Consider the following 23962-nt stretch of genomic DNA (forward strand, 5'->3'; position numbering starts at 1 on the left):
TTATTTATAACTAGTGACGTCGTCCAAAGTAGTTTGTTTTTACTAAAATATTTTCTTTTTTTTGTACATTTTCAAGAAACTTTGCTGCACAATTTAATGCTATAATTTTTACCACGCGCAAGAAAACAGTTTTTTATTAAATTTCCCATAGGGCTAAAGTTCCTCATTAAGATTCGCAGTGAACTGTGAAATAGTTAAACAAAAGTTATATCATATTGAAAAATTAATTGCACAATAATGTGATGGTGTACATATTTAGAACATGTCAATTATTTTTAAATCACTCAAATTGATTGTTCAAATACCACAGCCAAAAAATTTTATGAACTGGGCATGATCATTTTAACAGCTCAACTGTGAATAAGATATTTAATATTGAAAAATTGCAAAGTATTTAGAAATAGATTTCAAGGTCCTCATGTACATTTTACACGTGGGTTTGAGTCATAGATGAAATTAAAGAAGCATGTTTTTATTAGCAGAACTGAGCTGGTGGATAATCCAGGAAATATAAGAATAAATAAAAATTATCTTACTTTAAAACACTATTTGGTTTGAGTTTAAGCATGGCATATGAAAATGGAAAATCTTCTCTAATGAAATAAAGTTATGAGTGTTAAATGCTGCTATTCATCCTTTTACATCACATGCCATTTCCTCGAAATTTAAATGCGAGGACTCGACTAGAGATAATTTTTCACAACTCCTCAGATGTAGTGTTCTAGGTAACTTAGGAACTGTTGAAAACCTCACTTCAAGTACCATATGTTTAAGTGTGCCCTATTTCAAGATGCAAAATATTTTTTAAAAAGGTAAAAAATAAACAAGCAAATGTTGCAGATATATCCCGTCAAAGGGCATGTTTTCTATCATGGTTTGGCCTTGAAATTAAATAAACACTTTTTTTCACAAAACAGTATATTTCATTTCACAATAATAAACCGTTTAACAAAAAAAGATAAATTACACTTGATTCTACAATAATAAAAACGTAAAAGCTTAAAACATGGAAGCTAAAATAATCCTACTTTTGTTTAGTGTCGGTATCTGGATCATTAATTTTACCTTCCTTTAGAGTTGAGGATTTGAACATTTGGTTAACACTAACTTCGCAGCTCGCGTATGCCATCCCAATCCCAACACCCGCTCCTACCAACAGGGGCCATCTTCGTCTCCCGAAGAACAGCAATGAAAACACGGCACCGAGGGCGGTTCCTCCTCCTTAAAAATAAAATCTCGATTAGCGAGATAACATATCTTGGACGATAAACTGAAAATTAAGCGAAAATTCCAAATTTTTACCCAATTTAATGATTCCATCCGTAAGACATTTGTCGAATTTTTTACCCAGGAGATCTTCGGAATTGACAGCCATGGTGGCTGAAACTAAATAAGAAAAGTGTTAACATTTATACTATTATTCACTTTAGTTTAAAAATGATTTTTATGTAATTTACATTATAAAATACTAAAAAATAACCTTTAAATTTTCATAAATATGGCCCCGGTTATGTCACAGTCTGACAAGTAGAGTGCTTATATTGGTATCTCTAAAACTCCAAAGTATGGTGATCGCTCTCTATGGAAAATAAATATCCTTATCCTAATATTTTCCCCAAATTTCAACATTTGCAACATTTACATTTAAAGAGAATCTGTCATCGTGAATGTCAGCTGTGTCTATGACTAATAAAAGTTTTCAAAATTCTGATTGTTAGAATCCATATAGAATAGATTTAATTATTAGAACACTACATAATTGTGTATATTTGTAGAGTTCATATGTAATTGAAATAATAACGGATATTATGGTTCGATTTAAAAATAGGTATGTAATAAATTTATTTTTTCACCTCATGGAGTAGTAGTCAGTGCATTTGCTACCATTATGAATGACTTCCTGGGTTCTTCTACTTGGTTTTTTTTTTGCCTATTTACCTCCTAACTGGGGTGTAGCCAATGTCGGTTTTCAGAATTTATATATTTAAATATTTACACATGTGTTAGTACTATATACAAGTGTGATATTTCCATAAAATTTTGAATACATGTTTATTGGTTGGGGACAGGAGAGTTAGAATATGAGTAGGGAATGGGTCGTTGATATCGAAGAGGTTGGATAGTAACTCAGAATAACAAATCATTTAAGGGGTATAAAAAAAAACATGATTTAGATCTTTCTCAAGCTGACATTCGCACATGGCAAAGTCCCGGACATGGATTCTGAACAGGTGAGAACCATTACACCAGTGCCCTGCATATGGAAGATGTCTCAAATTTGTTCATAATCACTTTGAAACTTTCCGGATTCGAAAGTCATTAGAAAATACAAATAAATATTTGTACGTTAAGTGTATTTTTTTACTGATATATTTCATAGTAGTGGCATCTGAAGTGTATGACCAAGATATCGCTGGCATTAGTGTGCTAATTTATTTATTTATAAACGCCCAGAGGGTACCTCTAATGTAATGTGCTTCAATAAAGATGGATAAGGAAGAAGAAATTAATTATGTATTTCTTTCTCATAAAATAATTGTATTTTTATTTTTCTTGAGTGCATACAATAAAAGAAGAATAACATATTTTTTCAGATATTATGTGATTGAAATCAATGTACCAGGAAAAGGAGAAAATGTACCACTGCCACTGAAGCCATATTCTTTCCATAATGCTATTACGATGAAAGTTCAACAAATGCACGGAGATTTTGGCTCAGCAGCAATCAAATCCGGATTCACAACTAAATATTGCAATGAGAAAACTAAAATAGCTCTTATCAAAGTTAGACACGGACCCCACAGGATATTAGCGAGCTCTTTGCCATTTGTAAACTGCATCGAAGGAAGGAATATATTTCTTAGAACTTTGTATACAGGAGCTACAATGAAACAGTGCTTTAAATTTATCCTAACATATCAACGGAAGCGATTGATGGCGGTTTTTGCAACTTTAAGGACAGATGCAGAAAAGGAAGCCTATAAAACAGCTATCATGGAATTTGTTGATACTAATATTGAAATGACATAAATGTTGCTCAAATAATAAAGTATTTTTACCTCATTATTGTAATGTTAATATGTAAAATAATATTAAGATTTTGTTTTAAAATAAACAGATTTTTAAATATAAGTCATATTGAAAAAAAAAATCTCTATTCTGTACATCGCTAATACATTTTATTGTAAGGCTAACGGCTAATTTGAAACTGCTGATGGATCAATACGCAAAATGAGTGTAACAATATTTTTAGTGTGCAAATATTTGCAGACAAACACTGGATATACCCCTCAACATCTGATCACAAAGCCCAATCAAAAAGTCACAAGGCTTTCATATGTTCTACTCAAGAAAACCCTCTCCATTGCTATACTTATAAACAATTAGATTTTAAGCATAGTAATAAAAGATTCTCACAATACACACACGATGACCAGGTGTAAGTTAGTCATCGTTCTTTCAATCTGCAAATAAATAAATAAAGATTTACAACTGCTCCAACTTATGACTTCTGTTTATTCAAAATGTGTAAATGACTTGAAAAATTACTTAAAAAAGAGTTAAACACATTGAAAAAAAATTACAAATTAATTGCTTTCAATGGTCAACGAGGCAACATTTTTAGGTCAGTTCAGATCAGTTACCCTTCACTTAGACCTGACCATGTGATAGTTTGTGTTTCTATATTTCCATAACCATCATCATTCCCTTTCCACACCTAATGATGCATAGGGCACTGCATCAGTACATCAATCGCAGCATATCTTGATCATTTTTGTTACATGAAGGTAAGATGATCAGTCTTATGGTTCAGATGCCAGTCCAGGGTCTATGAAATATTCTAGGGCAACAGCACTATTTTAAATAAATATTTCATGTCAACCACGTCAGGAATCAAACTCAAGACCTCTTGCAAGGTAGGCAAACACACTGCCCACTACACTATGAGGCTGGCAAATTTATTAATTTACTTTGAAAATAAATAACTCTAGGATCCTAAATAGTGAATAAGCTATTTGTTTGTAATGATAAAGATGTTGTGAAAAAATATTTGAAATCAACTATATTTTTTAATAATTGTTTGGATTAGATTGTGGAATAATAAAAAATAATAATGCAATAGAATATAAAATGTATGTACACACTGTCAAATTGTCATCCACGTTTTTTTAAAAATGTTTAAAATATTTACAATTTAAGGAGTTCAATCTATTGACATATGAATTAATATGTCAATGGTGCAACCGCAATACAATATTTTTCATTGTACTTACTTTTAAGCATATAATTATAATAGTTAATTGTATGCTTTTGGAGTTGTTGATTCTGAAGTGTTATTCCCATTTTCAAAACCGCTATAAAAATCAATATGTTTATTTTTGGGTGGTACCGTGCGTGTTGGATTTGTTCCGACGTTTCGGTTTACTCGATTAGCTTAGTTTACCCTGAAGATGGCTCCTGCAATGGTAGCCGAAACGTCGGAATAAATCCAACACACACGGTATCACCCAAAAAAGAAACATATTGGTAACAGCGACCGTGAAAACCTTCACACCCACTACAAAAATGTATAAGTTTCATTGTGAAGAAGGAACATGGACAAACAGGGGCAGATTCACAAATTTGATAGTTGTATAGTTCTACATTATGTCTGGTAAACTAGCAGATAAAAACAGTATACAATTTACAATGATTGATAAGTCAGTTGGTGATAATGTATTAGTGATTTTTAATCAAAAAGAAGATAAAATATTCAAAATAAGTATTTTGTTTGATAGGTACTTGTATGTACCTATTTACATAAAAAAATAGTCAAATTATAATATAACAATATTATTTCTTCCTGTTATCTGTGGTAACAATAATTATAAAAACACACATCAATTACAATTCTTGTCATACAGCTTTCTCCCTACAAAGTAAGGAGAAGCAATTTGTTTTTAGTTTTTTCATATTTTATATTGACTTTGAATATTCATTCGATTCCTTCTCTTGGAGTAAAAAAAAAATATTTCTGTACTAATGTAATACGTGGTTAGGTGAGTACTTGATAAATATTTTATTTTCTGTGGCAGCACTAACCACATGTCAGTTGTCAATAAATTTAAGCGACTACGGTAAATACAAAAGGCGGAGTCACCTAAGTTTTATTTCGTATTCTCTTTCTCTTTTTTCCCCTGCTATTTGTTGAAGAGTGAAAAAGAAAAAAAAAGAAATAGCAACGCCTTCATTGGAACAAGCGTAGTCGACAAAAGTATGGTCCGAATCCAGATGTCAGTTTAGTTTTATATTCAGCCGTTAATTATTAGTGCGGCGCTTTGTTGTCAGTCTGTCGCTTCTCGCTAGTCCGTCCTTTTCGCGTGCTTGTGAATTTTTTGAACTTTTTTTGAGTTGTGTCTTCAAACAAATTAACACTTTTAGAGCCTATCGCTAACTGTGGTGCTTCAGAAATTGTGTTGTTCAAAGGAATATTCCAATTATTGTTTACATCGAGTTCAGTGTATTATTTAAATACAAAATAGTGAATGGACATTGTAAGTATAATACATTTTATATTTTGTATGCAAACATGTTGATGTTATAACAATACAACGCCTTTTAAACATTTCTGTATAATAATTTAAATTGTGTTTTTCAATCTGGAATAATTGATATTCACACGCAAGTATGGAAATTTATAGAAAGTCATTTCACTTACATCGTTTATTTTCACATTACGAGGATGATAGTTGTGCAATCAATAATAACAACATTCGTTAAAAGTGTACATCATATTCTTTCTTTGGTTTTAATATTTATACAATGTGTTTTACTACATAATATGATTTCATTCATATACACATAATACCTAGTTCACGTTTTTATAACGCGCGTGTGCCATCTTAGCGTGGACGGATAGTTAATCTGTTAATATTAACAATTGTGTAAATTGTTCAATTAATTATTTTAAACCAGCATCTGATAAAAATACTTACCAATGTCATCTCCTGTGTAGAGTAAATGACGCTTTGAAAAAAATATAAAGAGAAATCCAAGTGTTTTTTATAAAACCATGTCTTGTAAAGATGTCACTTTTTACCCAAGATAATGAAATATTACATATTTTTAAATTATACATAGGTTCATGAGAACATGAAATGTCATGTTTTGTTCTGTTGAAAGAGAATTCTCACGACTTTTTGTGTTAAATATAACGTTCATTGAGTTATGTATTTGTGAGCAAACCATTTAGTCACTTTTAAAGCACGTTTAACAATGCTCTGTTGATATAGCTAAATATTATATTTTAATAAAACACGATAGAAAATACATTTGTTAAATTACATTATTAAATCGATAAACAAATCACTCATGTGGTTTGATCGAGTTTCCGAATTTATCATGTACCTACTGGTGGATTTTTTAAAGCTGGCGCGTTCGCAGCACTTGCACAAACGCATTGTGTGGCATCTGTGAAAAAGCTCACGGTATGACATCGCTCGGCATACGCATTATTTGTTTATTTTTCTTTCTGTTGACGCCCATGGGGCTTTTACATTATACATACTATATAATAAGAAAAAGTTACACATTAAACATAATTAACATTTTATCAAATGTAAATTTTTTTTTAATTTAAAAATAAAGTTACATAGTTAACATAATACACTATTAAGACGTAATAATACATACATTATATTATGTTTATAATATAAGTCATAGTAGGATTAAAATAAAACATAATATTTTTTTTTTTTTTTTACACCGGTAAACTAAACTTTAAAGTGAAGTTATCCAAAATGTTGAAAACTGAAAAGGGTTTTATAAACTAAAAATATAAAACATAATATAAAACATATTATGAAAATAATATTTGTCTCTCTCGCGCTCACATGCGCCTATGAGCGAGACATAGACAACTATTGCTTTGTTAGTTGCTAATGATAATATGGCAATAAAATATACCCAGGATGATTCTGCGTTCGTCTGAATTTCGCTGCGATTCTCAATAGTAAAAACATAATTATATGTATTCGATGTATATGTATTAAGCTATGAATCAAAAACACTAGTTTATAAACACATATTTTCATCTAATCAAATCATGTATAGGTCGATTATCTAATGCTGACGCTTTCGCAAAACTTACACAAAAACATTTTTAATGTACAGAGTATTGATTTTAAAAATCTTGATATTATTTTTAATGTTTTTCAATATCTCTTTTGGATTAGAGTGAAAAAAAACAGTAACTTAAGGAAATGTCATATATTTATATATTTTTAAACAATCATGTTTTTTATTTATTATTTTGTGTTCATTATGATAACAATTAATACAGTGTAGTAAAAATGCACAGTACAAATTATATTGGAAAAATTATAAATACAAACTTATTGATAAACAATAAAGATAGCACATTTGGTTAAAATTTAATATAACCTTTTTTTAAATCAACACCTGTATATTTTAAATGCGTTTGTGTGAGTTTTGCGAACGCGCTAGCTTCACAACTAGTACTATTAGATACCTAAAAAAATTACATCCTCGAAACTTTGTTAGCCAAAATTAATATGAACTGTCATTGGTTGATTTTTTTAATTTTTTTAATTTCTATCCATATTTTTTCGATTATTTCGTCTGTTGATTTTTTGTGAAATAATAGAACTGAAACCTATATAGGTATCTCTAAAAAATACTTTTTGTCCCAAATTTTGTGTTATTGACAGACATTGACATTATTATTATGGATAACTCACATAGCGTTATTTTCGTAACATAATACCCCAAGGGCGCTCTACAAAGTGATCATATAAATAAATAAAATTAATTTTGACTTCTTAAACTTGTAATTTAAGAAAAACAATTTACTTTCTTATCCCATGCTACGGATTTATTCAAACGATTTTGAGAACAAGTGGGTTTTAAGTTTTTTCCGAAACATCACTTCACTCTCACAGTTTCGCACCTCTGCTGGGAGAGCATTCCATGCCGTAGGGCCTGCGACCGCAAATGCGCGTTCGCCGAATTTAGTGCGCTGTTGGATGTAGCTGACATATATACATACATACCCAAAGACATGCCCTGACTCCTTAAAAAACGATGATACTTAAACTCATGCTCAAACGCTCAGTCATGCCCAATGCTTTTTTCTCTGCTTCCAGGAACACAAAATGATCACAAAAAATTCACAACAATAATGTACTACATACAGGTAGTAGATGTATATAAAAGTAAAAGTTAAAAGTTAAGCACGAGATAAATTTTAAATGTCTTTAACAGATCTGATAAAACTATAGTATTTACAGTGTAATATGTCGATGTCACTAAAACTGTCATTATGGCAGTTAGTGTTCTTCGAAGAGTGCTATTCTTCATATTATAATGAGTTTGCGAGCTCGGAGTATCGAAGAGTACAGAATGGCGAGTTCTACGGACAGGGACTCGATATAAAATGCTTATAACAATGTCTGGGCTATCGATTAGGTTATTAATAATTTTATAGAAAAAGCTCATATCCAACACGATACCTAATTGTCTAAGAAAACAAGGCAGAATAGTGTGTAAAGTGATCACTTTACACAGCGTAAAGTGATCACTCAAACCATCCACTGACGGGTCATAAGCCTCACACGTATCTACGTATGTTCCGTTCTCCATCCATGGTGTAGTTAATGTATGTATATTATCAACCTTTATATGGTGTAGTTAATGTATGTATATTATCAACCTTTATATGGTGTAGTTAATGTATGTATATTATCAACCTTTACATGGTGTAGTTAATGTATGTATATTATCAACCTTTATATGGTGTAGTTAATGTATGTATAATGTATGTATATTATCAACCTTTATATGGTGTAGTTAATGCATGAATATTATTAACCTTCACATGGTGTAGTTAATGTATGTATATTATCAACCTTTATAAACTTCGTAGGGAGTGAAATTCAGTATCTATTATTATGGATAACTTATATGGCGCCGTGTTCGTAACATAATACTTCAAGGGCGCTTTATTCTATATATAAATAAACTTAATTGAAGATTTTAAATTTGTAATTTAACTAAAACTATTTATTTTGTTGTCATATGCTACGGATTTATTCAAATTATTTAGAGAACAAGTAGATTTTAAGTTTTTTTCCGAAACATCACTTCACTTTCACAGCCTCGCATCTCTGCTGGGAGAGCATTCCATACAATACGGCCTGCGACCGCAAATGCGCGTACACTAAATTTAGTGCGCTGTTTGCGTTGAGGTATAATAACTTTTCCTCTCGCCGTAGACGTAGCTGATCTAAGCATGAGACGCCTGTCAGCTAGTTCATCTGGAATACATGGTTCCCTTATATATTCCGGAGCAGAGTTGTGCAGTAATTTATACATGATAATAATTATGGATAACTTATATAGTGCCATTTTCGTAATATAATACCTCAAGGGCGCTTTACAAAGTGATTATATAAACTATTCCAAACCTATTAAAATCATTTTTTTAAAGTAATCAAGCTATACAACGAGTTGAAAGTGTTCGTGATCTTGGTGTGATTCTAGATAAAAAAACTTACGTATAAAAACCACATCGATAATACAGTGTACCGGGCACACGGAAACTTAGGTTTTGTTATCCGCACTTACCAAGTTTTTAATGATATTGGTAGTATCAAATTGATTTATTTCGCTTACGTTCGCAGCCTCCTTGAATATGCCTCCTCTGTGTGGTCTCCTCAGTATTCCATACACAAGATAAGGCTTGAAAATATTTAGAAAACATTTTTGAGACATCTCAATTGGAGATCCAGATTTACGGACCTTAACTATAAAACTTCTTGTCCTAAACATAATATACTTTGTCTTGAGGATCGTCGTTTGGTATTAGATATGGGGATTTTACATGACATTCTTAATGGACGTCTTGATAGTCCTGTTCTGGTTTCTGAGTTGGCCCTTAATGTACCTGGCTACCGCACCCGTTACACGAATCAATCACTTTTCCATGTACCTACAGTTCGCACCAACTATGCACAGAACTCTCCTCTGATTCGCTTGGCGCGTAATTATAATGTATTTTTCAATAACATAGACATATTCAACTGCAGTAAACTCACTTTTAAAACAAGAATCAAAAAAATTTTACATGAAAAAAAACATGTTTTTTTCATTAAAAAAAATATATATTGTTATTATAAATTTAAGATGTTTCTATTCACTCGTATTAAATACACACTTACTCTGTCCATAAACCCACGCTCACACCCATATACACTCACACACGTATTCACATACCTACCAAAATCACACTCCACTCACTTACACACGCATCCTCACACAAAAAACCCGCACACATGCACTTATATGAATTAATATCTAACTGAACTGGATTTTTATAATTGTATTTATGTGGAAAACAGATTAGGCTTTATTTTGTGTTTTTTTTTTATAATGTTGTGTATATTATTTTGTATTGCTATTATTTTTCTGAATAAACAAAATAAAAAATAAAAATGAAAAAAAATAATAATTTAAGCCAACAGAGTTTGTATTCGACCATCTGTGGAAAACGTAGCCATTGCTATTCCCGAAGTAGTGGAGTGATATGACTGAACTTAGAGATTCTGAAAATAAGTCTCGCTGCAGCATTCAATACAGACTGTAGGCGAGTCATTTTGTTCTTTGGTAAACTCTTCTAAAAACATTTGAACACCGTTCTTTAAAAAATGAGCCCGTGTCACCTTGTGCGCACGTAATTTATTTTCTAGTGAAAGGTAATGATAAGACTGATAAGTGGTGGCTGACTCAAACAAGATTTGCAGCCGAATCCGAAACTTACTAAATTATTATTATTATTATTATGGATAACTTATATAGCGGCCTCGTGGTGTATTGGCCAGCGCGTTTGCCTACCATGCGAGAGGTCTCGGGTTCGATTCTCGACATGGTTGATACGAAATATTGATTTAAAATGATGTTTTCACACTACAATATTTCATAGTCCCTGGACTGATACCTGAAGCGTAAGACTGATCATCCTACCTTCATGTATATATATATATTTAGTTGGATAATTTATATAGCGCCATTTTTGTGAAAATCACCTCAAGGGCGCTGTACAATTAATAAATATCCCAGTACGTCTTGCAGCTACAGAGCGCATGGACGGTTGGGATTCTAGTTCCTCGTTTTCAATTAAGATCAATAAAAAAATATAACAGATAGGAGCTAGATTACAGGACGTCTTGCAGCTACAGAGCGCATAGACAGTTAGAAATTTAGCTCCCATTTACACATTTTAAAAATTGACAAATAAATTTAGTGTATTAATGATACTAAAAAAGAAATAAAAATAATATGAATAATAAAAAGGAGTAAGATTACAACACGTCTTGCAGCTACTTAGCGCATAGACGATTGGAATTCTAGACCCCATTTATAAAATTTAGGTATTTTTAAGTTGGTATATGAAAGCTAGATAACCAATCATCGTGCAGCTACAAAGCGCATGGACGAGTGGAATTCTAGCAAAGTTAGAATGATATCAATAAATTTATAAAAAATAGAGCATAGTAGTAAGTTTGTCAAGTGTTCATGCCAAGAACTAAGCAATAAAAACTAAATAAATAAAGCACTGTATCAACTCCATGGTTAACAAAGGGAGATAGATGTCCGAAGAGAATCTTTTGTAGACAGTAGGTAGATATCGTCACCATGTGGTCCACTAGGCTGCTGGAGAATTTCTGGAAACGCACGTGTGTAACAAAAATGATCAAGATACGCTGCGATCGGTGTATCAATGCAGTGCCCAATCCACCATTATGTGCGGAAAGGGAATGATGATGATGATATTGCGCCATTTTCGGAATGTTTGGTAATACCTCAAGGGCGCTTTACAATGTGATTATATAAATAAATAAATCTAATTTTTACTTTTTGAATTTGTGATTTAAGTAAAACAATTTACTGTGTTACAACATGCTACGGATTCATTCAAATGATTTATAGAACAAGTGGGTTTTAAAGGTCTGCGGTGCTATTCTGAACCGCACTCGCGGCCGTAGAAAACACTTTATCTCGTGTATTTTGTATGTAAATACGCGAGATAAATTATTTTTCTACGGCCGCGAGAGCGTTTGGAATACCAGCCCGGATCGCAGAAACATCACTTCACTCTTACAGTTTCGCACGTCTGCTGGGAGAGCATTCCATGCCGTGGGTTCTGCGACCGCAAATCCGCGTTCACCGAATTCAGAGCGCTGTTGGCGTAGAGGTATAATATCTTCTCCTTTCGACGTAGATGTGGCTGGTCAGCTAGTTCATCTGTAATGATTAGTTCAGTCACTTCAAAACACCCAAAATTAGGCGTTTTTATTGTAAAACCTTACGAGCTAATTGAAATGAATGTTAAATAAAAGACAATGAAATAAAATGCACAAAATTAACGAGTAAATTTGTTTTTTTTTTTAGTGCTTTTTTGTTATGGTATACGTAAATACATGAGTTGGATAAAATCAAAACCAGCAATCTGACTTTACTAATTTGCGGTAAACAAGAAAAATTGTTTTACGCTTTAATCAACTAGTACAATTATTACCTGTGTATTGAATTACTTTAGTTAGAGATTTCTAAATATATTGTATTCATCCTCGAATAGATTTAGTTTTAATTAAAACAATAATTAATTATAGATTTTTTCAGATAGCTGTTATTGATACTGAATCTCAAACTTTGCTGAATATGATTCTAACCGAATGTTAGATTGCTGCTTTTGTTTTTTGTCATGTTCAAAGATTGCTGTTTTTTATTATTACCAAGTTCGAATTTAAGAAGAATAATGTTGGACCGGTTAGTTTTATTCAAATTAATAAATAATAAAATTGATTCTCCAAACCTACTAGAAAGACTTCCGTTCCGTGTGCCATCTAGACCGACAAGACAAAATCTTTTGTTTTACACTGAAAACGCGCCAACAAACTATTTTAAACAATCTACAATACCTAGAATATGCGACCAATATAACAATATATTTACCGAGGCTGATATTTTTTGTGACAATGTATGTAAATTTAGGTCAAAAATTATAGACATTTTGAGAGAAGCAGACATTTAACTTTATTATTATTATTATATAAATATTTTTTTATTTCGTTTCTTTTACATTTATTATATTGAACATAATTTAAATTATTGTATTAAGTGTAGACAATTTTTTTGGTGTGTGCATGAGTTTCTTACACTAATATACAAAGAAATTGGCAATATATGTGTACATACTGTTTGTTTACCTAATAAAATAAATAAATAAATAAATAATAGGGTTGTGTAAATTATATTAAAATCTACTTTAAATATTTATTACTTATGTTTGTACTACTTTTATTTAGTTATTAATACAGTTTAAAAAATAAAAAGACTAATTTTTACTTTTAAATAAAAAACAAAAAATTTGAATACGAAGCACGTTCGCAGATTGCTGCATTTGATAATAATAAGGTTTTTAAAATCTGATTAAGCAAAAAGCTTACTATTTAGCAAAAACTACTTAAATAGGGCAATGTTGCCCTACCTATGACTCGATTTGCATAAAAGCGTCAGATTGCTGTTTTTTATTCTATAGAACTCATATAACTTATACGTAAATGTAACGGTTATTCAATGTACTCTTTATGAACTTTAACTTATTAAGGACAAAGGAATTACAAAAATATAAATATGAAGATATTAGAACTGCTAACTGTAGTCGACAACAGCGGACCAATCGGCAGAACTGACCGAGAAGTAGATCTTAGAACTGCTAACTGTAGTCGACAACAGCGGACCAATCGGCAGAACTGACCGAGAAGAAGAGCAAAAGAACCCCAGATGTCACGCGGAGTAATTTCAGGAAAGCCAAACATTTAAAAAAAATCATAGCCCTGATGATACGATACATAAAAATTAAAAACACTTTTTTTGACTTAGTTTAATAGTCTATTAACGAATAAAAAAATAATTAAATAAATTAAACCCTCTTAAAATAGTTAAAAAAATAATTATTAAAGTAATTCTAAAGAAACCCTTAACATTTAATACGGAAAGTCTATATAAAATATTTAAGGTTCATACAGTAGACACTCTTTATAAAATAAATTCTATTATACAAATTTATTTTTAAAAAAAGAATTTGAGATGAATAAGTCATTTAGATACCAACATAATATTAAAATTCCTAAATTCCACACAAGTCATGGTCAAAATAGCTTTGTCTTCAAAGGTGTAAAAAATTATAATAATCTTCCCAATGAACTAAAAACTATTAACAATAATATATCAATAAATAAATTTAAAGTAAATCTAAAGAATTTTTTGGATCACGTGTAAAAACTACATTAAATTTTAATTAGTATGAATGTATTATTGTTTTTTCTTTATATATCCTATGTTTTTATTTTATTTCTCATGTACTCGTATTTAAAATTATATAAACTCTAATAAATAAACAACTACAACAGTGTAAGTCACTCTCCAAGCACAAGAGTTAGTCTATTTTTTTGGAGAGTTACAGTGATAACATTTACTAGATGTGTGAAAGTAGATATGAATAGAATTTTTAAAAATATGTACCGCTTATGAAATTTATTAATAAAAAAATATATTAAAAAAATATTTTAAAAAACACCGAACTTCCCCATGAATGGACAACAATCCAATATTTATAATTATGCTAATTTTCCACCCAAGTACAGCCGAACGTAATCCAAACCCGACCGCAGGTTTCGTCCAATTTTTGGCTTTATATTGATTTTGAAAATTCATTTAATTTTATTGTATACAATGCTGGCCTGTTCTCTGTCTTCTATTAAACAATTCGTTGTTAATATCATCTTCTTCCAGAGGAGCAGTCATCTTAAATCTCGCCCGCATAAATAAAGGTTAAAACCTTTATAGAGCTGAAGCTCTTTAACTTCACAAACATCAACAAATGAAAGGGTTGAAGGAATATAGATATTAAAATATGGGTATAATAGTGAATGTTTTACAGTGTGTAAAGTGGCCACTTAAACCAGCCAATGACAGGTCATAAGCCCTGTAAATGCCTAGACTTTTATATTACCTTGTCTAAAATGTTCTTTATCACTGTTGTAATAATATGTTAATCTTAAATATAACTGAAAAATTCACCACACACGTCCGCTCGGTAGGCGTCTGCCGGCAGAGTGACAAAAAGTTCCTAGTGAGCGCACTCCCATAGCAATGTACAGGCCGGGGCCGGGTGACAGTCACGCTGGAACTTTTTGACACCGTATTGTCATGTCGCCACAGTAGGCGCACTCTCATATATCTCCATAGCACTCGACACTGGCAAAAAGTCAGCGGGGCATCGTATGGTTCTAAAACCGATTGCAAGCTGAAATATATTAATATAAATAAATAATATTTCGTATTACAATCATTTTTAAACATTATGCCGTTCAAGTCTGGAATCGAATCCGGGGTTCAACGCATGATAACCGATCGCTCATCCACCACACCACGAATCGGATTGGAGACGGGTGCAGAGCATCGATCTCAATTGTTTATTTACGTACAAGCTGTCGGTGACAAACTGGTCTGACCGAAGTCATGAGGACGTTATCAAGACCGGCGTTTTTTTTTATCAAGAGTACAATGCAAATTGCTAATTGCGGTTTATGCTCGATTTTATCCGAATATTGGCATGACAACATTAATTTACATATAATTACCCCGCGGTGGTGCCGCCGAGTAACGGATCAGAAGTCCGGGGTTCGTGTTCATGTTATCCGATTGCAATTATTTTCCTATTGACAAATCGATTACGATTTATATTTGCAACTACTAGCGGACACCATGACCGCAAAATAACACGTGTGTGTTAAATAAGACGGAAGACGACGAGCTATCATAATAACCTGAATTGAGAAGTAGCTAAATCCTTTGAAGAGATTCCTAAACGGATGTTATCGCACTTAAGTTAATGGATTCCTTGCATATAATTTTGGTCTATGGTGATACCAGATACGCGTGTCTTAGAAATTTTAGTGACCATTATAAATTAAAGACCTTTATTAACTCTAAAGACTGTGGTAAATAATCACTTTGCGCGCGGTGATGTAATATCGTGTTACCACTAGTAAAAGAACTTACTTCTTCCACTCCTTGACTATGCGGATGTATGTTATCCAGATGCTAACTCTGAATTACTTGATAAATTTGAACGATTGCAGAATATCTTTGATCTTCGCAAATTTGACCACAAAACTGAGTATCGCGCGCAACTACACTGGCTCAGTATCAGGCATAGAAGAAACATTCACATTCTATCACTTCTTCACAATATTTTAAATAATCCCACTTCGCTTGTTTATCTGAGAGAGCTCATCCAACCTCTTTCACAACACGGACTATCTCTTCGTTCTTGTAACGAGAGAACCCTTTTAATACCCTGTCATCGCTCTAATTTCATTCTTTTACAGTAGTAGCCGCTCGATTGTGGAATAATCTACCCACTAATGTTAGAGACGCCCCTTCTATATTTACATTTAAGTCAAGATTGAAATGTCACTATCTTAATATTTAAATTGTTCCTTTATCCTTCTTCTTTCCTTCCCATCCCCTCCCCTCTCTTCATAGTATAGTGTGATTTTTTATATATATTTTTTTTTATTTTGTGAATCTTTTTTTTAAATTTTTGTATAAAATTGTAAGATTCAATATGTCCATGTATTTATAATTTTCTCAAATTGAACGGTTTGGGTAGGTAGGAAGAAATTGCCTTAAGGCAATATGCCCGCCCTTATATGTATATATATTGTATATGTATATAAAGTGTCAAAATAATTATTTGCGTTTTTGTATTTTACCTACTTATTCCAATTTTGTGGCCATTTTTAACGTGTTGTAAATAAATCTTTTTATTAGAAAATGAGATGGATAAAATCTAAAATTGAAATAAATGAATTCTGTACTAGTCTTCAAAAGAAGAGGAAGAGAGTGTTAAAGAAAGAAATATTTTTTAAGACTTGATTTGATTGATAGTGGATAGAAGTTATTCCACAGTCGATCACATATTATAATACATACCAGAAGTGTTACCAAAAATATAAAAGTATAAACTTAAATAATAACCTAACCTAACCTAAATTCTTCATATCGAAGCTCCATTCCAAACTCCCTAAAGACTAGAGTACCTAACCAATGTATCCTACTTCCTACCCGTCCTAAGTCCTAACATACGGCGCGGAGATTGTGACCGACAAAGCAGTTTTCAGAGAAGTACAGGTAAACGTCGTTTTACGCCGGGGTTCCTTTCCGAGAGACACCGGCGTAAAAAAAAATCGGGGTAAAATGAACACAAATATAATGAAAGATAAAATGTTAGGTTCCGTGTCAAAGTTCTAAGAACAATCCGACATGTTTATTTAATACATATTCTATATATATTCAAAATAAATATACATTACAAAATGGAATACCTTAATTAATACATATAGAAATAATTTAAATAATAAAGCAAAATTAGGTATATATAAAAATAACACATAAGTATTCATAATATCCAGAGAATAATATGTTTCAAAAGTAAGAGAATCTTGTAACGAAAAACTCCCTCAGAGACGTGAAAAATGTCAATGTCCAAAGTGATATTGTTCAACATAGAGATAGCCCTTCCAACAGGCATAACCATTGGCAGGTTGGTCCTGTATATTGGAATGTGAAACAGCCTACACTGACGCTTTCTAAGGTAATTATCCAACAACAACAACAAACCATCACGCCGTTTCCCCGTAGGGGTAGGCAGAGAGGATAGAACGCCATAACACTCTATCTTGGCATACAGACCTCGCTTCCTCACATTCATACATCTTCTCATGCACGCACGCCGATTATTCCTACTTTTGACACGTCCATCTTCAAGTATTTGATGGACTTTATCGTGCCATGTCTTTCTCGGTCTTCCTCGTTTTCTGCATCCATCAACATTTGCATCGTAGGTCATTTTAGCCGTTCTTTCGCTGTCCATTCGCTCTACATGTCCAAACCAACGCAGCACCCCTTTCTTGATTCTGTCAATAATGCATGTCTCAGCCTTACACACTTCACGGATCTCGACATTTGTGCACCTATCATACATCGTTTTACCACACATTCGCCCGAGGGATCGCATTTCGACAGCATTCAACCTACTTTCATCATTATTTTTCCAATTCCATACTTCGCTCCCATACATTAGAGTTGGAACTAGAACTCCGTTGTGAACTGCTAGTTTAGCCTCCTGCGATAAACATTTATTTGCCAAAGTAGATTTTAGTGCACCGTTCACCCTGTTCCCGGCACTCACCCTCCTTTCAATATCTTTCTCGGCCTTTCCGTCCCTAGTAAACATACTTCCTAGGTACACAAATTCTTCTACCTGATTCAGAATATCTCGGTTCACGCTGATCTCACATTTAGTTATATTTTCATCCCTTTCAAAAACCATCACTTTCGATTTATCAACATTCATAAGCAAATCGCTTTTCTTGCATACATCGTAGACTTTTGTTACCAAGAACAGGTAGTTATCCGGAACATAAAATAAGTACGTAGTTAAATACACATTCCTTCTGGTCTTCAAACTGCTGTAATCAAGCATACCCTGGAGGAACTCAGTGGGATAAAGCCGTGGATAATATCCGCACTCCTTCATGCAGAGAAACCGAAGAAATTTCTTCTGAACCCTCTCCACCATAAGAGAGTACTTCAACTCACACGGTCCCCAAATCATCAAGCCACTCCCGAGTCTACTTGGCACCAACGAGTTATAGAGAATTCTCAGTACTCGCGTATTACCAAAAACCCTGGCAGTACGCAAGAAGAATCCTAACATCTTTAACGAACTACTACTACTACTACTACAAACTGTTTCGATCTGATCATGAAATGTCAGGGAACTCACAAAAGTGATGCCTAGATCTTTAACCTTCGAAGTCCGCATAAGATTCTGGTCATTCATTCTATAGCGGAAGAAAAGCGTTTTGTGGGCCCCGGTGAAAGACATAACTGAGCATTTTGAAATATTGAGCAATAGTTTATTTCGTCTTTTCCATTCAGATACGTTTATTATATCCGCTTGGAGAGTACGAAAATCATCCAAAGTTTTCAAATCACCTCAAAAATAGCTTCAAGTCATCCGCGAATCGACTACAACTCTTTTAATATCATTGATACAAATAGAGAACAGCAATGGGCCCAGGTTGGATCCTTGGGGGACACCTGAGTAAGTACTAAATTTTTTTTATGCAAACAAGCCATGTGATACATATTGATTTCGGTTTCACACGTAGTTTGTAATCAAAATTCTTCTCTCTGGTTTAATTGATTTATTGAACTTTTTAAATTCTCACACTTCTGCGTATGCCGAGTTTAAGATTATAACGTTGCCCTCTAATCCCATCATCTGGTTGAGGAAATAATTAAGGTTCTTGTAGATATTATAAGTATTGTTTGCCCTCTGTGAACCTTTCTCACACATTAAAATCTCATTGTGTTTTGCATTATGAAGTATTTATTCGTATAACTGTTTGTTATTATTATTATGCAAATTATGTCATCAATGCAACTCGGACTGTAATGCTATTTTTCCACCTAGGCCTATGGGTCAAAAATATTGCTTAAACTTATTGTAAAAATCTTACCTTAATGTAACAAAAAAATGATCAAGGTAAGCTGCGATTGGTTTACTAGGCAGTGCCCTATGCACCACTAGGTGCGGCAAAGGGAATGATGATGATGAAAATCGATAAAGCGTTTATCCAGTAGCTCAATCACAAATAACTATCGACGTGCTTAAAAACATGCTAAGCATTTGAGCGATCACAATGAACAATAATGAACATTCAACAATGAAATGTGGATGTTCAAACATGGGCAGAATGGTGAATGTGTTACACAGTGTGTAAAGTGGCCACTTAAACCAGCCAATGACAGGGCATAAGCCCTGTAAATGCCTAGACTTCTCGAAAACTTCTTCCCTCTCTGTTGAAATAAATTTAAATAATGGACATGCTTAAGTTATCGCAGTCATAAGTCAAGGAGTGTGTAATCTCTAAGTCAACGCTCGTGTCGGTTTGTTTTTTGTTTTCCTCGTAAATAAATACAGTTCACTGGTGAAAAATCGGCGTTTACTATAAAAAATAATACAATATATTGCATTTGCAAAACAGTAAGGAGTATCAAATACAAAAGAGTGAAAATTAAATTACAATTACTATGGCGACTGCTTTTCTTGAATTTGGCTTGTCAACCGCTGGCTAAATGCAATAAATAGCATGGTAAATAATAAATAAAAATAGCAGTTTTGGAATATTTTCCATATTTACACCGGTGAAATTCAAATATGTTATTGCGCAGCAGGATTATACGCCGCGAAACGTAAATATTTTGACATTTAATATAAGGTGTTCCCGGATGTTCCATTGTGATCGCGAATACGATAAACAACCATGGTGAGAAATTGTTATCACGTCACTTATTAGCACGTCGATAGTTATTTGTGATTGAGCTACGTCATATAATTCGTAATATTTGGAAAGTCATATTTTAAGCAAAATATAATACCAAGGACACAAAACGGTCGGCGTGAATAAATAAAATAAGTACATTCGACCGCGTGTTGCGTCATTAAGTCAGGTTGTCGAGTCGCTTCGAGGAAGTAGGAAGTAGGGTGCAAATCTCCTTGTAGGGCCGATGAAAGCTCCGCCGACCTGTTCTCGGACCGGTATGCTGACTGGTGGCTGGTGGCTGGTGGCTGGTGACCGCCGATCGCGGGTGGCTGTGGGCTGCCATCCTCGCCCTCGCTCTCCCCCCTCCCCCAGTTTCCTCCCGGTGCAGTGGGTGCACTGACAGCCGATGTTATTGCACTCTGCAACCATTCTTGATTGCATTTACACGTTACGTCATAATGCGTCACGCTTTTCGTCTCATTCGCTCACCCCGTGGAATGAAATATAACGGTAGATTTATTTATTTAATCGTAAAATTAAATCTTTTTTTTTTTTTTTAATAATCATAGTTGAGAAAATTAGTAATCAAAAACTTTTTGCTTAGGGCCAATTGCACCACAAAAGATGTACTTAAAAAAGTTTAAAATTGAATAATTGTTAAAAAGGGTTATTTTATCTTACTTTTTCCATGCAACCCATTTAGTCTTACTATTTTCGTGCAACCCATTTCGTCTTACTATTTACATGCAACAAATTTTGTTTTACCTTTTCCATACAACACGCTTTGTAGGGCTTTTTCCATGCATCACATATTGTCTTACTTTTTCCATGCAACCCGTTTTGTCTTACTATTTCCATGCAACAAAATTTGTTGTACTTTTTCCATGCAACACGTTTTTCTTACTATTTCCATTTCAACCCATTTTGTCTTACTGTTTCCATGCAACACATTTTGTCTCACTTTTCCATGCAACCCATTTATCTTACTATTTCCATGCAATCCATCTTTTTTTAATTTTCGTAAAATAACGACCCTTTTTTACTTGTCATATACCTACCTAACATTTTATGTTTTCATATTTTTTTACACTGCACTGTACGACTTTATTATACATGTTATAAACATTTTTATAGTACTTACACAATAAATGATAAATATTTCAACAGAGACATAAATAACTTTTTTAAACAGGGAAATTAAAGTCTAGAAATTTAATGGACTTATTTGTTGACATATCGTAAAATAAGTGTAATTAATTATTTATTTAAAGTAACGATTTTCTTTATATTCGCGTCTGGATTCCTCATGGAGTAATTCGACCATCCTTCCCTGATATTCTTGGGAAACATTTTATCCTCAAGTTTGGTCACATCACGGCAACTCGGGTCTCGGGATCTCGGTAGGCAGACGACAACAGACAATGAATTATGTATATTTAACGGTATTCTGTGTCGCCTCCTGTTATTCTACGCGGAACCACTGCGGCTGGAAGCTGGAAGTCTTGTGACGTGGTGAGATATGGCAGCGACCACCGGGCACGTGGCTTGTGGTATTCGAGGCACCCGTACTTTAAGTGAGAGATGTTAGGGAATCAATAAATAGGGAAGTTTATAGACCAATTCGTCCCGGTATCCAGAGCCCTTTGATCTATTCTAGAAGATGTAAAGATCACTGTAACTCAGTTCAAATGGTTTTGTTGTTTTACCATTTCGTTTCCACCAATTTATTGAATTGGAATCTATTCGTTTGTTAATCTCAGTAGAGATAATTATATTTTAATTGGATTAAAATAAACAATGAACCAGATAAGTTCTTGTGTGTGTGTGACGTGTGTGTGTTGTAAGGTGTATGTGTTTCAGTGGCGGTTTTGGTACTTACTAAATTTCTAGTTAGACTACAATATATTTTATTCTCCAATACTGCTAGACCATAGAATTAAGAATAGTTCAGAAGGAGCGTAGAATCATATTTGAATACATCGTACTGTGTCCAAAAATCCCCCAACTATGCCCTACTTTCCCCGCGCTCATTCGTGACGTCGCCGCACAATGTGGCGCGATGGGAAAAAATATAATCATAACACAAATGCAAGGTAAAAAAAGCAATCTGTTGATTTCTCTAAAATTACACAATGACACAACAGAGTAGATAAGTAAAAGGTCATTTAATAAGAGTAATTAAATTATGAACTTTAAACTTAAAATATAAAACCAATTTTATTTTACATAAAACGGATATTTTTATACCATGTTAAATAATATTTGATGTTTTGAAGATAATGTCGGTCAAATGTTCACCACCGAGTTGTTAAATCTGAGATCCAATTTTCATTAACTCATTAGATGAGCAAAGTAGGGAAAAAAAATTACTACCCTGGCAACACTAACGAAATTTCCATTTTGTTTCTTCGACAATCTGACAAATGGAAAAATAATTCAATTTTTAAGTAATGCATTTGTATTTACACATTCATTTGCTAATTACACGTGAAATATGATCCCATCCTGTTTCTTAAGGATCCTAGCAGTATTTCTACACTTTAAAAGGACACAACACGGTATAGTTGAATTCAAATCAGGAGTTGCGTACTGAGTGACGTCTACAAAGAAACTAATGGGTCAAAACGTAAAACTACTCATTTATGAGTAGTTTAGTCGCCTTTTGTTTGATGCTCGTATGCGGTTTCTGGACTATTCTTAATTCTATGTGCTTGATTTTAATAATCAATATTGATTACATATAGTACATTCCCTTTTCGCACCTAATGGTGCATACGGCACTGCATTGGTACACTACTTGCAGCGTATCTTGATAATTTTTGGTAAATGAAGGTAAGATGCTCAGTCTTACGCTTCAGGTGCCAGTCCAGGGACTATGATTTTTTTTTGCGTAAAAACGCCCTTTTAAATAAATATTTCATATTAACCTTGTCGGGAATCGAACCCTAAACCTCTTTCGAGGTAGTAATGTACGTCGGGATAGTACATTACTTAATCTGAAAAAAAAACAGTAGTAAGAATAAGCGCGGATACGTCTTTTTTAGTTTTGATAAAATAACGAAGTCATTAATTACTAGGTTCATACGTACTCAATGCTGAAATGCGCGGTAGTGCGCGGTAGTGACCAAAGGCGACTGAAAATAACGACTAACACTAGATGTATATACTCTAAGCTAACACTAGTAGACACGATAGTACTCCCTTCCTCTTACTTCATTTACGAGGCACCACAAAAATTAGATTCACTAAGGACTCATTGTTTGGATGAATGAGGCCCTACAGCCCTACGAGAAAATGGATACAAAAATGTTTTCTTGCGCGCGGTTAAAAATAGAGCATTTAATTGTACGGCAAAGTTTCTTGAAAATGTATGAAAAAGATAATAAAAAACCAACTACTTTGAACGACCAACGGTTCATACGAATCAACCAATGATAAGAAAGCTGTGAAAGATATCCGGTTTTCTTACCGTAAACAGACCAATCGGAAGAACCAACAGA

At 33.2% G+C, this 23962-nt stretch overlaps 3 protein-coding genes across 4 annotated transcripts in view; 2 read left to right on the top strand and 1 right to left on the bottom strand.

Moving 5' to 3' along the window:
* Nucleotides 1-50: 50 nt before the first annotated feature.
* On the bottom strand, nt 51-1563 carry LOC148280566 (MICOS complex subunit Mic10-like). Its single transcript, XM_088228183.1, has 3 exons — nt 1481-1563; nt 1303-1386; nt 51-1221 (listed from the first exon to the last, which is right to left on the bottom strand). Exons 2-3 carry the CDS (start codon nt 1373-1375, stop codon nt 1025-1027), a joined length of 270 nt encoding a protein of 89 aa, XP_088084309.1. The 5' UTR covers nt 1376-1386; nt 1481-1563; the 3' UTR covers nt 51-1024.
* Nucleotides 1564-1648: 85 nt separating this feature from the next.
* Nucleotides 1649-3501, top strand: Pop5 (POP5 ribonuclease P/MRP subunit). Of its 2 annotated transcripts, none has more exons than XM_088228182.1 (2): nt 1649-1828; nt 2595-3501. In XM_088228182.1, exons 1-2 carry the CDS (start codon nt 1809-1811, stop codon nt 3028-3030), a joined length of 456 nt encoding a protein of 151 aa, XP_088084308.1. In that variant the 5' UTR covers nt 1649-1808; the 3' UTR covers nt 3031-3501. The 2 variants fall into 2 exon arrangements, with proteins under 2 accessions (XP_088084308.1, XP_088084307.1); XM_088228181.1 differs by lacking the exon at nt 1649-1828 and adding an exon at nt 1858-2231.
* A 1803-nt stretch (nt 3502-5304) lies between these two features.
* corn (microtubule-binding protein cornetto) overlaps nt 5305-23962 on the top strand; it is a 123067-nt gene continuing 104409 nt past the window's right edge. The window contains exon 1 of the mRNA XM_088228175.1: nt 5305-5534. The gene's annotated coding sequence lies outside the window, so the exon portion shown is untranslated. The remainder of the gene's footprint in view (nt 5535-23962) is intronic.

The sequence above is a fragment of the Micrasema longulum genome, unplaced genomic scaffold (assembly GCF_059751315.1).
Source record: "Micrasema longulum isolate JH-2025_06_02 unplaced genomic scaffold, ASM5975131v1 h1tg000569l, whole genome shotgun sequence".
Taxonomy (NCBI): domain Eukaryota; kingdom Metazoa; phylum Arthropoda; class Insecta; order Trichoptera; family Brachycentridae; genus Micrasema; species Micrasema longulum.

Coding starts and splice junctions, on each gene's coding strand:
- LOC148280566 (XM_088228183.1), bottom strand. CDS start 1,375: ATGGCTGTCAATTCCGAAGATCTCCTGGGTAAAAAATTCGACAAATGT. Junction 1,222..1,302: donor GGATGGAATCATTAAATTGG/GTAAAAATTTGG, acceptor TTTATTTTTAAG/GAGGAGGAACCGCCCTCGGT.
- Pop5 (XM_088228181.1), top strand. CDS start 2,200: ATGGCAAAGTCCCGGACATGGATTCTGAACAG. Junction 2,232..2,594: donor CGGACATGGATTCTGAACAG/GTGAGAACCATT, acceptor ATATTTTTTCAG/ATATTATGTGATTGAAATCA.